Source organism: Poecilia reticulata, chromosome 3 (assembly GCF_904066995.2).
Source record: "Poecilia reticulata chromosome 3, P_reticulata-male-v2, whole genome shotgun sequence".
NCBI classification, from domain to species: Eukaryota; Metazoa; Chordata; class Actinopteri; order Cyprinodontiformes; family Poeciliidae; genus Poecilia; species Poecilia reticulata.
In genome coordinates this window covers 20,345,337-20,360,874 of record NC_088832.1, presented here as the reverse complement: position 1 = coordinate 20,360,874, position 15,538 = coordinate 20,345,337, and the positions used below count along the sequence as shown (strand labels likewise).

Genomic DNA, 15,538 nt, shown 5'->3' with positions numbered 1-15,538 from the left:
GATTTGTAAAAGCAATAATCCAGGGGGAGTAAATACTTTTTACCAGCAGAGTTTCTTTGCACCTGAGAGTAAATACCACAAAACACAGACACAGGAAGTGGACAGCAGACCTGCCGCGCTTCTCCTCTGAAGGAACATGAAAGCTGAGAAACAACATTTGAGGAAACGATCTGACCTTTGTCGTGTAGCTGGTGGAAACGTTTCAAAGCTCTTTGATAGCATCTCTGACTGCTCTGTTGGCTCAGTCAGGTACAAAACCAAATATCTATTGTAAAACCGCACAGCGACGCTCACTTTGCACTGCAAAGTAATAGCACCATGTTAAGCAAACGACCCAACAAATGTTTGTGCTGCACCCCAGCACAGATTGACAAAACTTTGCACTTCATTTGCTTGATGTAATTGGGTAATAAAACAAAGAGGACGGGGCTCGTTTTAAACTGTGCTGGGCTCTTCTGCTTAGGTTTATGAAAATTATATCTAATTATAAAACTGCCACTCATCTCATCTGCAGAGGCAAACAATCTGCAAAGCTTTGACATGTTTGCTTCAGTAATTTTTTATATGCAAACAAACTTTATTGCCAATTTTCCACATTGTGTAAATCAATTTGTGTTTTGCTTACCGAGAAAGAGACAAAGATGTTTTAGAAATGTTCGAGACTGAAAGAAATAAGATGATGTGTATAAAAGTAAACTTTAATGTTGCTAATATTTACAATGTACCTTTATATTGCTTGTTTATAGATATCTCTTTGTGGACACCTTAATTAAATATAATAAGAAGTATCTGCAGACCTTTTGTTCCGCTTTCACACTGGACTTCCTGTGCTGTTTTATTGCTCCTCTATTTCAGGCCGGTGATATTTAAAAGACTCCAGCAACAAGAACAAAACCTTAGTGACCTAAAACTAAACATGTTGAGTTTTTTCATTCAGTAACTAACCAGATCTGATCTGAAAGTGGAAGGAAGGGAGTCTTTGCTGACTGCGTCTGCATTATTAAACTGAATATATTATGAGGAGTCTTGAAGGATATCTTTCTGAAACCAGAAGAGTTTTCTGAGTCACAGGAAGCAAGTCCAAATATGGATGACAATCATGATTATCTGTAATGGCATCGTATGGAAGCTCTGTCATGTCAATAAGTAGCATTCTCAATAAATAAAAAGAAAATAAAAGGCAACATGTTTGATGGACGCATGACGTTCATGAGAGGTCCTCACTTTCCAGAGAACTTTGAACTGAGCAATGCTGTTTTCTAGATTATGAACTTAGATATCGACATAATTTAATGGTGCTCAACTTAGACATGAACACATTAAATTACTTTTCTGGGGGACACTAAGGGTAGCCATAAAATTTATCTTCCTTAAACTTCAGCTTGGTAACTGCTGACACATTTCAGCTAACCATGAAAACAAACATTTTTGCATCTTAGTTTTTGTTTTAGCCCCTTGATTTTGTTCTTTCTTTGAGAATAGACACTCTGCTAGAGAAGAGGAGAGGACAAGTGCAGCTCGTGTTACTTCTAACTTTTCTTTCAGAAGACCATTCAGGATTTTAGCTTGCTAACTAAATATATAGTCAGTAAACAATATTAACTTGTGACTTAAATATTTCACTTGGAACTCTGACTTTTATAATATATCAATAACATTAATAAAATATGACTTTGAAAAATGAACAGACACAAGGTAAGAGGGAAATTACCTTGTCATTTTTCTATGACCAGGTAAATAAATCAAATTACTGCTGTTGTATTTTTACTCTTTACCTTTAAAAGCGGTACACTGTACTGCCAAATCTACTCCTCACAAACGCTACATCCCATCATCAACAAACTCCCGAAGTCTCTCCAGAGCCCAGAGCGTCTCTAAAGATGCTCTGGGCTTTTTTTCTTTTCCAGATTATACTTCTGTCTGGTCTTACGTGTCTCTTTGTCTGTAAAAGCCCTAAGTAGAGCTGTGCTTTTAATCTCACTGTACTGTTTATTGTGCAGTAACAATGAACCTAATCTAATCTAAAATAATCTGGCTCCTCCTCGCCACAGCAGACATTTTTGCGGGCCAGTTTTCACCTGTCTTTAAAACAATCTAAGTATAGATGCAAAAGCAGCAATCTGTTCAGGTTTAATAAATCACATTGTGAGTGGCAAGCTATTGCAGTGGCATTGCTGCCAGCTACTCCCAGCATTTAGCATTTTCTGATTATCGACATGTTCAGCATATTCATGAAGGCAAGCACATTATGCTGCTCCTTGTGGCGATGCAATCCTGGTAGCAGTTTGTAGGTCAGTAACTTTGCTACTATTTTTAAACTCGCAAACCTTTTAAGGACCAGAAAAATATTTTACATCTTCGTGTTTTGTGACTTACAGGTGATGTAAACTCAAAATTCAGTGTCTCATAACATTTGAATTTTACACGTCAAAAATAAAATAATGTTTCAAACAGAAATTTCAGACGTCTGAAAAGTTTGTTTCTGTACACTCAATAGTTGGGGCTCATTTGGTCTGAACCCCAGATTTTAGGTCATCTGCATTGTTGGTTCAGATTCTGTGACTCTTTTTATAAATTAAATGCAAACTTTACTCTCCTTCATTCATGTTTTAAATTAGCACATTTGAATTAACAAATGTTTTAATTGTTTTGGGTGTTTTAATGAGTGTGACTTCCTTTTTATAATTTATAATTTCACTGTGAAACATTTCTTATAATTCGCTGTCACTTGTTTTTCCTGCCGGGAGACTACAGATGAAAATTAGCCCTGGTGGCTAAATATGGCATATTTACATAGCTGTTTTAATGTATTTATGATAATTAATATGCACTCTCCCTCATGAAATAAATTCTCATCGATGGACCAGAGACTTCATTTCCTTTTCTCCTGTGTGAGATTTAACAGCTGTGGCTCTTGATGCGACTCCAGCTCCCTCCTTCTGATGTTCTCTCAAATTCTTGGAAATATTTTTGCTTGGCAATCCTCTCAAGGTCGCAGTTATCCCTTTGGCTGCTGCACCTTTTCTACCAAACTTTCCTTCCACTCAACTTTCTAAGCATATGCTTGAACAGAAGTTTGCTCGTCCTACTGACTGAGACTCTGATATGAGGAGGATCAGAAAACCTTTGCAGGTATTTTGAGTTATACCCTTATTAATTAGCAGATAAGGGTATGACAACATGAATCACCAATATTTAACTTTTTCATGCTAATTTTCTGGCACACTGGTGTTTTCTGAATGTTTTGACAGATACTTCACTCAGGTGAAGATAAAACCCAACGAGTCAAACGAACCAGTTATGTGGATAAAAGTGAGGCTTGTGCAACAATCTGAGAAATGATGAGGTCAAATTCTGGAGGCCTAGATACTGAATGAGGATGTGCTGACACATGGCTATTCAAAAGCCAAAACTCTAAAATGACGTCTAAAATTAATGCTGAAGTTGTGTTTTGTTTTCCCCCAGGAGAATCCAGTGAGCCGGTTTAAGTCTCCAAATGATAACATCATAATACTTCTTTTGTCTTCACACTTTTTTCCGTCAGAAATGTCTCCATTTTGATCAGAAAAACGAGTATAGCCATCATGAGCAACATGCCTAAAATAAACATTATGATAAGAATTATAACATAGTGGGTAACACTTTACGTGAAAGGTGTATGGCTGTTGCCATGAAGCGTCATTCAGTAAATAATGACACTTAATGCAAAGTTGCTCTAAAAGTTGCATTGAAAGTCCATTAAAAGTGTCAACTTTGCATTAAATTGTCATTATTTACAAAATCACGCAAAGTTGGCACTTTTAATTGACTTTCAATGCAACTTTTAGAGCAACTTTGCATTAAAAGTGTCATTATTTACTGAATGACACTTCATGACAACTGTCATAGACATTCATAAAGACTTCTTTATGTTCATGACAGGTGTTATGTCATGTTTATGACAGTGTCATGTCAGTCTTATGCACATTCCTTCAACTAAAGTGTTACCCAATTTGCAATAAAATGTCATTATTTATGTCATTTTTTTGTCAGTGTCATGCCAGCCTTATGCACACCCCTTCAAATAAAGTGTTTACCGAACATTAAACATGGCGTTTTAAAAACTTTTTAAAAACAAACTCCAAGTGTTAGAAGAAAAACACTCCAGCAGGAAGTGAATGTGTCAAAGAAATGCCTCTCTGTGTGGTTTGTTTCGCACCTTGTTGAGCTCCTGCCGCAGAAGGCTCCAGTGCTCTGCGTAGGTTTTGCGGAGCTGCTGTTTGTCTCTGATGAGCAGAGTCAGTTTGCTGATGGGCCCGTCCAGGAGCTCCTCAGAGCGCCTCCTCATCACCTGGCTGAGAGACTCCGTCTGCGAAACCAGCACTCCCCACGACTGGCAACACACAGGAGTGGGGAGGAAAATCATCACCTTTTACGTCCAACTCCAGAAGAACATTAAACAGGTTTTAGATTTGAATACATACAGATTGCACAAAGTGCCATAAAATGCCCTGCTTCCACTTTCAAGAACTGAACATCCAAATGTCATAAATACCAAACACTGTGTGACTACTTCCCCTTTTCTGGTGGCTCACCAGCATTTTCACCTGAATAGCAAAACCGTGTTTTAAATAATCCATGTTCATGAGCTCGTCAGATATTCTGAAAGCCATGCAGATGAAAAATTAAAAAGACTTTGCAAGATGAGTAGGGGTATTGCAAAATAAGTGCAATCTTATGAAGGACTGGGAATTCATTAACGTTAAATTAATGAGGAGACGAGAGGAGAAAGGTGTCTTAATAAAACCATTTTACAACTTTTGGTCTTCATTTATAGTTTTCTGGTACGTTTTTTTAAACGAACATCATCTTCTTTGACATTTTTAGACTCAGAAGATAAAACTAACTCTACCAGATGTTTCAGCCCATCAGTGTAGAAGTAGAGAAGACCTCACCTTGTTGAGCTGACTGATGTAATCCGCTCCTGGATTGGTCTGAGGCCGGTCCATCTTCTCGGCCATGGCAGTCATTTGGTGGAGTTGCACTGAAAACTCCCGTTCGCTCTTCGCCCGCTGACCCATCCACTTCTTCATGACCTCCATCAGGTGAAGCTCTGAGTCCAGCAGCCTCATGACGGCTGCGTGCGCCTGTGGACACCGGAGATCCTCGCCGAAACCCATCTCTGGACTGATGCAACCTCCTTCTGCCTGGGATGCGTCGTCAGCAGCGCGTTCTCATGAGTGAAGCAGCAGCTGCTCTAATGACCAGCAGAGTCTCTCTCTCTGCGGCCATGCAGAGGTTTCACTTCCCTCTCAGCAAGAAAGAAGTGTACAGCGGTTCATGAGAGGCAGCACTTCCTCATGTATGTTTGAATGTGGTTCTACTTTCTATTTGCAAGCAACTTTAGTGGCATAATACCTGTCAAACTCCATCATATAACTGCATGTGTGCCATAAACATAAATATATATATACATATATATAAAATATTTAACTTTTTTTCTTTTTTTTTTACTTATTTGGGGGGAAAAAACTAATGAAAAGTAGATGTTGAACACAGCTTGCGTTAGAGCTGAAGTCGTGCTCCTTATCTACATAATTCATCATGTCTGCTCATTTGCTGCTCTGTGCAACACAAACATGAGATTCTCAGTTTGATCGGCTCGGTTGTGTTTCTGAGGCGCAGAGATGTCTGCAGGGTCTCAACAAGAACACATTCAAAGTCGTCAGTAAAGCATTAAGTCTCATTAAGTTTCTCTTTATTTGGAATTAGTCAATTTACTGCGACTAAATGATGATAATCTTAATCATTAAATCATTTGAATTGTTCTGTTTGACGTGATGATTCTGCTTTCTTTTCATTGCTGCTCTGTTTTACCGTAAAAATGGGTTTTCCTTGATTGATGTAATGTGTGTGTTACATACAAGCATCCTCTGTTTGCATGGTTACATTAAGAAGGAAACTGAACTGTTTCTGTTTGAGAACCTCTAAAATGACCGTCAACATGAAACAGATGAACTCAACATTGAGCAAATTACAAGAATCAAAGGAATAAAGTAAATAATAGGCTCTAGGTGGCATCAAAACAGGATTGATGTTATTGTTACTGCCTTGAATCCACTCAGAAGAGGGAAATTAAACTGCCTGGCCGTGGAATATACATAAAAATGAATTTTTCCCTCTAGGAAACAACTTTAAACATTTTATGAGCAAACAAAGATGTGGTTTTATGGGAGGTTTGGTCATGTTTCATCATTTAGTGAAGCTAAAACAGTAAAACAAACTTTCAAGTCATAAGGTGTAAAGCTCTGACAACAGACAACATGTTTTTGTTTTAGTATAGATTGGTTTGCAAATGTTGTATAAATGGACCATCTAGATGTTTCTCCAGAATCTCAACCAGGCTGTGAACTTTATCAAACGATAAAGTTTGATAAAGTTCAAACTTTATCAAACTTATGTAGTTTAATTTCTATATACATTTCATTTTTTGACAGAAGATTGTCCCTCAATGCTGATTACAAGAAATTAGCAAACCAGCTGCTCTTAAAGCGTACACCGATATGTGCGAGTACGTCGTCACAAACTATTCTGATGCAAAAACTGCTAGGAAAAAAAAAGATCCCAAGCAGACAAGAACTGACCTACACACTGTACTGAATTAAAAATAAAATACAGCATGACAAGAAAGTTGTTCTGACTGAACTGCATTCAAAGCAGCTCCTCTCCCTCCCCCCCCCAACTATCAAAGACACAGTAGTTTAATCTCTCAGGCATTAAATATTTTACATGCGGAAATATATTCAACATAGGGAAAGAAAACTGACTTCTAGAGTTTTCAGAAGAGACACAGACGAACACAAATCACATCTGTGTTCATATCTTGGACAATAAAAGTGCAGAAACCTTCAGCCTGTCCAGAGCTTTTCTGGTTGTTAGAGGTCAGTCGCGTTCATGGGATTCAGCAGTGTTTGAAACCTCAATCATCCACCGACTCACGGAGAATATTAACCCCCTTTTATTACATCTCCTGCATTGTACGGGGTTTCAAATGTGCCAAAACTGCTTGTACATATTTATGTGTGCGCTCTGAATTTTATTTAGCTTCCCTTTGGGAGCAATAAAGTATTTTTGAATTGAATTTGAATTGAACTGAATATGCTGTTGAGTATGAGTTATGTCAGAAGTTAGAACTTGGAGCTGGTTTCACATCTGGTTAAGAAGTTGACAAGTCGACATAAACAAACATGATCTACAGCACCTCTTACAAACATCATTTTAAGCTTTACTTTACATAAGCAAGCATCACTTTCAATTTGTTCGTTTTAGAGTTGCAGGCGCTGAATGTGGCACAGTTAGACAGCCTGCAATAGGTAAAACTTTAGGGATGTTGTGTGTTTTTGGCTTCTTTAAGCCAAAAACACATGATAAAATGATAAAATTATATTTTAAGACAGGTTGGAAGGAAAAGGAAGAAGAAAGAAGGATGAAGAAGCGATGATGCCAAATTTTTTCATTGGTGACCCAGTCTACTCTCTACAGCCTCACTTAGAGGCATTAGATTCAGGTGTGCTGCATCTAAGAGTTGAGCCTGATCGGTCATACAGCTTGCACTGGATTTCAAAATTATATTGATTCAATTATTTTTCTATAGTATACCACAAAAAATTCAGCAAACAATCAAGGGTCTATGTTGCATTAAACCAAAAGATCTTTCTTTTTTTTGACTGAGCACAGCATTAAAGCCGGCCTTTTGCCGTTACTTCAATTTATGAGATGGTTTTATTGTTGAGTGCAACCTCCCTGCTGTAAACTCCTCCACAAAATTACACCGACCATAAATTAGAAGCACTTTCATTAGACAAGCTATGGAGGTGAAGAGGCAAGATTCACTCTGCAAACACAGACCACAGAGGAAACGGCTGCAAAACGTGTTCATGCGCTGCATGCACAAAACTTGGACATGGGGTTAGATTACTAGACAGTGTCCACTGGCCCTCAGGGGCCACGGTTCCGCACGGTTTAGCTCTCATGACTCTAAGATTTAAATCTCTGAATTACTTCCCTGGCCTGTTTCCAGGTTCTCTGGAACCTGTTCTTTAAATTCAGCTGTGTTGAACCAGAGAAACATCTGAAGCATGCAGGACTCCAGCTCCGAACGACTGGCGGTGGACGTCACTGCTGCAGGATCCGGACTTCATCATATTTAGCCTTTGAATGCCACATCAGAGTCACTCAAGATAAATGACACACCAGTTCTTGATGTACCAATTCAAGTATTTGGTTTGGTAAAGTGGTATAATAAAAGACAAACATTTCACATGAATTTAAAAAGAAATGCTCACATAGCAGCTAATCCCTCACTGTTAATTTTAAGCTAAGCTGCATCAAGAATAAATCTACCACACTTCCTTTTCTTAAGCCACTTCACATTCTATATATCGTCTCAGTTTTTATTCTAATTTAATGGCACAAATTACAATCTAAATACACAAGACTTACAGCTTTGCATATCTTTGCAGTAAGAAAAGACTATTTAAGGTAACTATTTTTTTTCTCCTAAATATTTGCATTTCTACGGCAAGATAGCTCTGCAACTTAGAGCACTTAGCTTGCAACCCTATGTGAATTTTTATGTATTTTTTAAAGTGCTCTTGATTACCAAACACTGGTGGGAAATGTGCTTCATTATAAGACTGCAAACAGCCTGTGTGTCTGTGGTTTAGCCTCCTTGTGAAGAGTCTTCATCATCCTCTGCTGGGTAAATGTGAAGTCAGCATAGTTCAAGTAAACCTTCTTTAACACTTTTGAATTGACCTTTTGTGATATTTTATGAGTTTCAGATTTTAGTGCTGAAAGTATCTTTATATTCTGGTAAAAATGTCTATGTGGGGAAGAAGTTCCTTGAATTTCCCATCTGTCATTGCTAAAAATGGAAAAAGTCCAAAAGCAGAAATAGATTTTTAAAATTCTGTTTTTTTTTCACTTATTTACCCATTACCAACTTCATGACTTGACATTTATTCTGCAGCTTTTTGAGCGGCAACAATTGGTCTACGGCTGGGAACTACTGGAATATAAAAAAATAAATAAACCAAGTAAATTTACTCATTTTAAATAACAAGGTGTTTTTTTAATATAAGGCAACAGCTCTCACAGTTTCAGTTAAATTATTCTGCTGCATAAACTTGGTAATTTTAACTCAAAATGTATTTCGGTACATTATTAATTCACTGGATGCACAAAGGCAAGGAAGAAAGGTTGAGTCACAGCTTCAGCACCGTGTTTATTTCAGTTTACCAACATGTTCTTCAGGTGCTGCAGGATTCTCAGAGCTCAAATTTAAATACAAAACACAAACTTTCATTAGGAAATATAATGCGGCAGGGTTTAAATAACTGATAAGAGACTTCAAAAGAAGGAAAACAGGAAAAAGAAAAAGAAAATATGGATGGTAAGAAAGTTGAGAGAAAGAAAGAAATGGCACAGGGAAGAAAATGTTTGACTGGAAGAAAGAGAAATTAAAAACAAGGGGGAAAGAAAATACATGGGCCGAGAGGAAGAGAGACAAAGGAAAGGAGAGGAAAAAACCCAATGAAGGGAAGAAGGGAACAGAAGTACACAAAGATGAGGAAAAGGGAAAGACATGAAGACGAGGAAAAAAATGGCAAGAATGGAAATAAGTGAAAGACAAGGAAGAAGCTAAGGTAGAAATGAAAGGTGCAAAAAGGAGGAGACAAAGGACAAAAGAGGAAAAAAGATGTAAGGGAAAGGAAGGAAGAAAATGGAAGAAGGCAAGGAAGACAGGAGTCAAGCAAGGAAGAAAGGGAGGAAGGACATGGAGAAAGAAAGAAATGAAGGGAAAAACAAGAAAAATTAGAGGAAGTACACAAAGGGGAAAAGTAAAGGATACTGACGAGAAATGGTTTGAGGAAAAAGGGAAAGAAAGAAAAGCACAAAAGGAAGGTACAAAAAATGATGATAGGCGAACACAATGATGACAGCTTCAAAGTACACAAGGAAAGGAAGGACACAAAAACGGAAAGAAGAAAGGACATGAGTCAGACAAAAGGGAGGAAGGACAGAAGAAAAGAAATGAGTAAAATGAAAATGTAGAAAAAAGAAAACCAAGTGAGTGAAAATAGTCTGAAAATATTTTTTCTCTCGAGGCCTTGGAAATGCTGATTAAAATTGCATATTTTTCCCAACAGCACAGGAACCGTGAAAACAAAACGAGTCAAGACGCGCTTAAATTTGCATAGATCTTTATTTTTAGTAGAATCTATAATTGACATCAATTAAATAAAAAGGAGAAAACAAAAGAAAAACATCTTTAAATTACAAGAAAATTACACTGCACCGTTCATATAGTACAAAAATAGGCCTTATTTTAGAGTTATGTCCCATGTAGGATAGTCATTCTTGTACATTAATCATAGGTCACAAATCTGTAAGGTACTGTGTGCAGCCACAGGTCAGGATCCTCACCTGGAGGCGGGAGGAGGTCAAAGGAGTGGACTGAGACGGCTCCTCCATCGCAAAGTGTTTCGCTTCGACTTTAACAAGCATGTGCGCGCAGATCCGGTTCAGCCCTTAAGGTCATGGCGATGGGATACATTCTACCTCCTCCCTCCACGGCTGCTCAACAGGCAACATGTCGTCACGGATCACCGATGGGTTTCAACTAAACGCAGTTACAGGAGGACGGCGGGACGAACCGACCTGGAGGCGACACGTTCTAATACGAAACAGACAGCATCTGAATGATTGTCTTTGGTTATGCCAAAGATATTGCTCCCACCGAATACGTCCGAGTTCGTGTGGACAACTTCAGACTACATCCTAAAAACGGGGACAGGAGCAACACCGAGCTCCGAGTGACAGCATTAAAACGACGTGATGGGTTTTATCTTTATAATCAGAAAAGAAAAATAACTAGCATCAAACTGATTTTTTTTTGTTTGTCAGCGTTTAACAGCTTTGAGCTTTAATGCCAGCGAGGTGAGGGGGGTGCGGGGGGGGGGCTTTACAGTCATGAAAAAGCTGCTTTCTGGGGCTATTAGCGCACCGCTTTCCTTTTTAGTGTGTACTTTATATCACATGGTGTCAGTGAAAGCTGCTGATGGGCTTCAGCAGCTCAGGAAGCACGAGCTAATTAATGCTGCCGCCATTCAGGAGTTTCTCTAAAAGTTAAACCCTTGAATGAGAAAAGTGAGAATTGGTTAAGAGTTGTTGAGTTGTAGTGAATACATCAACCTAAGACGAAGGAAAAATAAATCAATCTGCGAGCTTTAATGGGCTCCGAAATGTGGCAAAGAAAGAGTTTGAAGCGGGAAAAGGCAAAGTGCGTTTTTCATTATAGTTCTTCAACATTCAGATTTTAATTGGAGCCTGTTTTGTTGCCCATTTTCTGGTGTTTTGTACAAAGCCGGCTGAGTCTGAGGCCGGAGCTCTGTGGAGACCAATCAAAGCATTAATGGCGGTAGGCATCAAAGTTCATCACAAAAAGCAACAACTGTAACGTCTTTGTTGCTTTTGAGAGCGTTTTCCACCAGTGCCGCTCTCATGGGTCTCCTTCCAGTTCAGAAGTGACCACACTGCAGAAACACAAGATCTTACCGCGTATTTTTCGTCTAGTTTCTGAGGCTCATATGTCAGTACACGTTAAAAAAGACAAAACTATCCTACAAGTAACTAATCGGCAAGATACAGGAGAATAAGGGAATAATTCCTTAATATTGATGCTAAATTACAAGTTCCAATGGCAGATTATTTCACTTATAACATGAAAAAATTTGTCGGAATAATTTGTCAGTTGAACTGGTGCTTTTTAATCAGTATTAAGGAATTATTGACATAAGAATAGCTTCTACGTCATGCTGAAAAGCTACTGGTAAGTTAGCTTTCTCTTATTTCTAGTGTACTAAGATATTTGCATTAGAAACTAGACCAAAAATACTTGGCAAGATTTTGCATTTTTGCAGAGCAAACATGTGGCCAACTGAGGGGATTTTATGGTGTTTGACAGCCTCCACACTAATATACCTGCTTCCCTCAGCTCAGTTTCTGCAACACCTGTGAAGACTTTACAACACCAGTGGTTAAATTAGAAGCTAAAATCGATTTGTTTGTATGCCTTCGCACCCTCTTGCACTCAAGACAAGGAAATTGATTGTCAGTGACATAAACGTAAGAGAAAAAAACCAAAACAACAACAACAAAAGAGTGAGATCCAGAAGGAGACGCCCCATTTAGGGATGGAGAGCAGAAACGCCCCGGTTGATTTAGCACTTGAATGCCAGCCATTTTCATCTGTGAACATTTCATCTTAAAGCCCACGTGTGACCACGCATGATGCCGATCCTCACAGGCAATGCATTTACGAGAACAGAGGAGTTTCCAGGAAAGTGGAGCTGACAGTTTCTGATTTACTTTCACCCTTTCCCTTCTAAAACATGAATTCAGCACGCGCACCCCGTCACCTAAATCACCACAGAGAAGATTTTCATGCCTAACCCACATTTAAATTCACCTCTGTAATTAACAGCTCCTCTAAGAGTCTACGAAGCCTCGCTGTGGGATATGAGAGGTAGATAAAAGGATGAGCAGCTGCAGTTTTCTGTGCACGCCATCATCTGGAAACCTCTCCCAGCAAGCTTCAGCATTTTTTTGTGCAGAAATTTAAACAAAAAAAAGGAAGAAAACAAAAATCAACATGGCTATAATGGATTAAACGACGAGATGCTTATTTCATATGATTACAGCTCAGGAAGGAAAAAAAAACAAAACTGATATCACTTAAAGAGAAATGATATTAATAAAATCTCTTCGCTGTAGTATCATTTGGAGTATAAAGTACGCCGACTTGATGAGGATTTGAATTTCTGATTGGATGAGGATTGGAGTGCAGAGACACTGATGAGCTGAGGAGCGTCGACGTGGGACTTTAATCATTACTCGAGATCTGGAGAGCGGAGCCGAGAGCGGAGGGAAGAAAACGTCACTTCAGAGGCCAGGTGAGTCAGGTGACACTTTACATCCTGACGCACGAAGCCGCATCCAGTCGTTACGGCAAGAGGCCGGTGTTTGTGGGGCTGATTCGCTCTGACAGCAGGGGAGAGCCTTGATGTATTGTTACGGCGTCGGCTGAGTCGAGGAATCAATCACAGGTAAGTCAACACCTGCCAGCTGCTTTGAGGCTCACACACGCGCGGCAGCGCCTCGGCTGATTGACCTCTCACCCCTGAGGACGGGTGCATCAGATGCAGCCATTAAACGTCTATGGTTGAGTGTTTGAGATTCTTATCTTTTGCTTTTTTTTTGGCTTTATTTTATTTTTTTTGTCCTAAAGTGCAGAAAATGTGAGGCTGTAATCTCTTTTAGTTATTTCTTTTAGTTATTTTTTGCTTTTTAAACTATTCAATTTAAATTCTTATCGCTAGTTACGCTTTTGATTCGAATGCGCTCGAGAGGCGCGACTCCCTGCTAAAATGTTGGATTTTGCTGCACCGGTTTCGAATCCTGATGTCAACAAACACTGTGGAGAGAATAAATGTTTTTAAGTGAATGCCTCTTTAATAACCGTCAGTTTGTCATCAGCTAAAATAATAAACGACAGGAAGCGCTTTAAACTAGGGGCGCGACGCTCCATGCTGCTCATCAGACCTCGACACCCTTTATTATGCAGGCTCACTCATTCAGAAATGCACACGCACACAAAATCATCTCTTACTCTCACATTCAAAAATCTCATCTGGCTACTGCACTGAGACTAATGGAAGGTAGAGGGAGGAGGGGGAAAAAGGCAGGGAGACGCAGTAAATGATGAGCAATTGTTTACTGTAACAAAGAGGAGCTGGAGGGAAATGAACTCTGCACCAACAGATGCTGTTAGTGATTGGAGGCTTGGAGGAGGGAGACACCTGAACAGAAATGCAGCCAAGTGTGAACAGAGCGAAAAGCTTAGGCCATCCCCAGTTTTCAAAAACAGCAGCTTCCCATCAAGGCTCCCACAACCAAGTGAGGCCACTTCCTAAAAGCAGATGAGGATCTGATAAGATGGAAAGAATAAAATTAACTGGGTGTATGTGCGGATGAGACTGAGCACAGCAAACAGCCCTGAAGTGTCGGACAGATGGAGAGGAGAGGAGTTTAAAAGTAGAGCAGGAGGAGGAGGAGGAGGGACTTATGAAGGCATTAAAGAGCACTTTGTGTTTTGATAAAGGCAGTTCTCTCGTTGTGGACGTCGAACTCTTCATTTTCTGAGTCGGTGTTCAGTCCGTCGTCCCCCCAAACCGTCGGGATGCCGCGGTACGACACCACCCTTCCCCCCCTCAGGGTGAAGCCGCCACCGGCCTCCAGCGAGGGCAGCTTGATGAGCGTGCCGGAGCGCAGCTGCAGCATCAGGAAGACGCCCGCGAAGGTCGTGATGATGGCCATGCAGCTGAGCACGGCGACGGTGATGGGCAGCTGAGAGTCGCGCTTGAACCAAGGCTTCCGCTCCTCCATGAAGACCCCCGGCGACTCGCGCATGGAGTGGTTGAGGCGCAGGCAGGTGCCCGAGATCTGGTTGAGGGAGCTGTGATCGGGACAGGTCAGGCAGAACGGGGGGCTGAGGCTGCTGCAGGTGACGCAGGGAGACGGGCACGGCAGGCAGGCCGGGACGGAAGCTGGCTGGATGTAGTTCCCCACCGCATATTTGAGGGGCTGGGTGCCCACCGCGAAGCCCGCAGGACATTCTTTCACACAGCCCTGCTGAAAGAGGTAGTAGCCAGGGTTGCACTCTGTGGCGGCGAGAGAGACAGAAACTGAAATCAGCAGCTGCACTCAATATTTACCCCCTTTGGTGAGTCAGAGCAGCCAAAAACAAGGAATAAAAAAACCTACAGAGCTGGGGCAAGTCATTAATTTAGGAGTCTCAAGTGTTTTCACTCAAGTTCTAAACATTAAACTTCAGTTAAACAAGCGGTCACATTACAGAGTATTTTTAGTTTTCAACAAGTTATTTGACTCCAAGTCAAGTTAGTGTATTTATTAGAACAGAGTAGAAACGGCCTTTATTGTTCCGCAGAGGGGAAATCGAGATGCAACAGCACCATCAGATATAAAGGTTCACACACAAAAAAAAGTTCCTAAAGTGTTAAAAAGAACATGTGCAAACATCAATAAGTATTTAAATACTTATTGAATTTGTTTATGGCTGTAGAGTCTAATAGTTGTGGGGAGGAAGGATCTGTGACAAGGCTCCTTTGTGAATTTAGGATGCAGCTATTTGTATCCATAGGTTGATTTTAACCAACGGTCCCCAGACATACATTTCAACATACACAAATATGACAAACTGGAAGCAGAAGTGGATAAAAAAAATGTTTACCAGAAGGAAACACAAAAAGCTATATAATCCGTTTATCTGAGTGGTAGGTGCTGCAACAAAACAGTGTTTAAATGTTGATGTTTGAAACGCAGAAAACTTTTTCATAAGGAAGAAAGTGAAACTGTGTAAAGAGTTTGACTCGTCGAAACTGGACCAGCCAACCACTGGATCCGTAGTTATTTCCCA

General features: G+C 40.0%; 2 protein-coding genes across 4 annotated transcripts in view; both read right to left on the bottom strand.

The window, feature by feature from the left end:
- Positions 1-5,286, bottom strand: part of fes (FES proto-oncogene, tyrosine kinase) — a 33,355-nt gene extending 28,069 nt beyond the window's left edge. The window contains exons 1-2 of the mRNA XM_008405442.3: positions 4,935-5,286; positions 4,199-4,372 (exon numbers count right to left, since the gene is read on the bottom strand). Coding sequence (XP_008403664.2) covers positions 4,199-4,372; positions 4,935-5,159 — 399 coding nt within the window. The 5' untranslated portion in view covers positions 5,160-5,286. The remainder of the gene's footprint in view (positions 1-4,198; positions 4,373-4,934) is intronic.
- A 4,941-nt stretch (positions 5,287-10,227) lies between these two features.
- Positions 10,228-15,538, bottom strand: part of furina (furin (paired basic amino acid cleaving enzyme) a) — an 82,297-nt gene continuing 76,986 nt past the window's right edge. For all 3 annotated transcript variants that reach the window (XM_008405438.3, XM_008405439.3, XM_008405441.3), the window contains exon 16: positions 10,228-14,762. In XM_008405438.3, the coding sequence (XP_008403660.1) occupies positions 14,176-14,762 (587 nt within the window). In that variant the 3' untranslated portion in view covers positions 10,228-14,175. The remainder of the gene's footprint in view (positions 14,763-15,538) is intronic.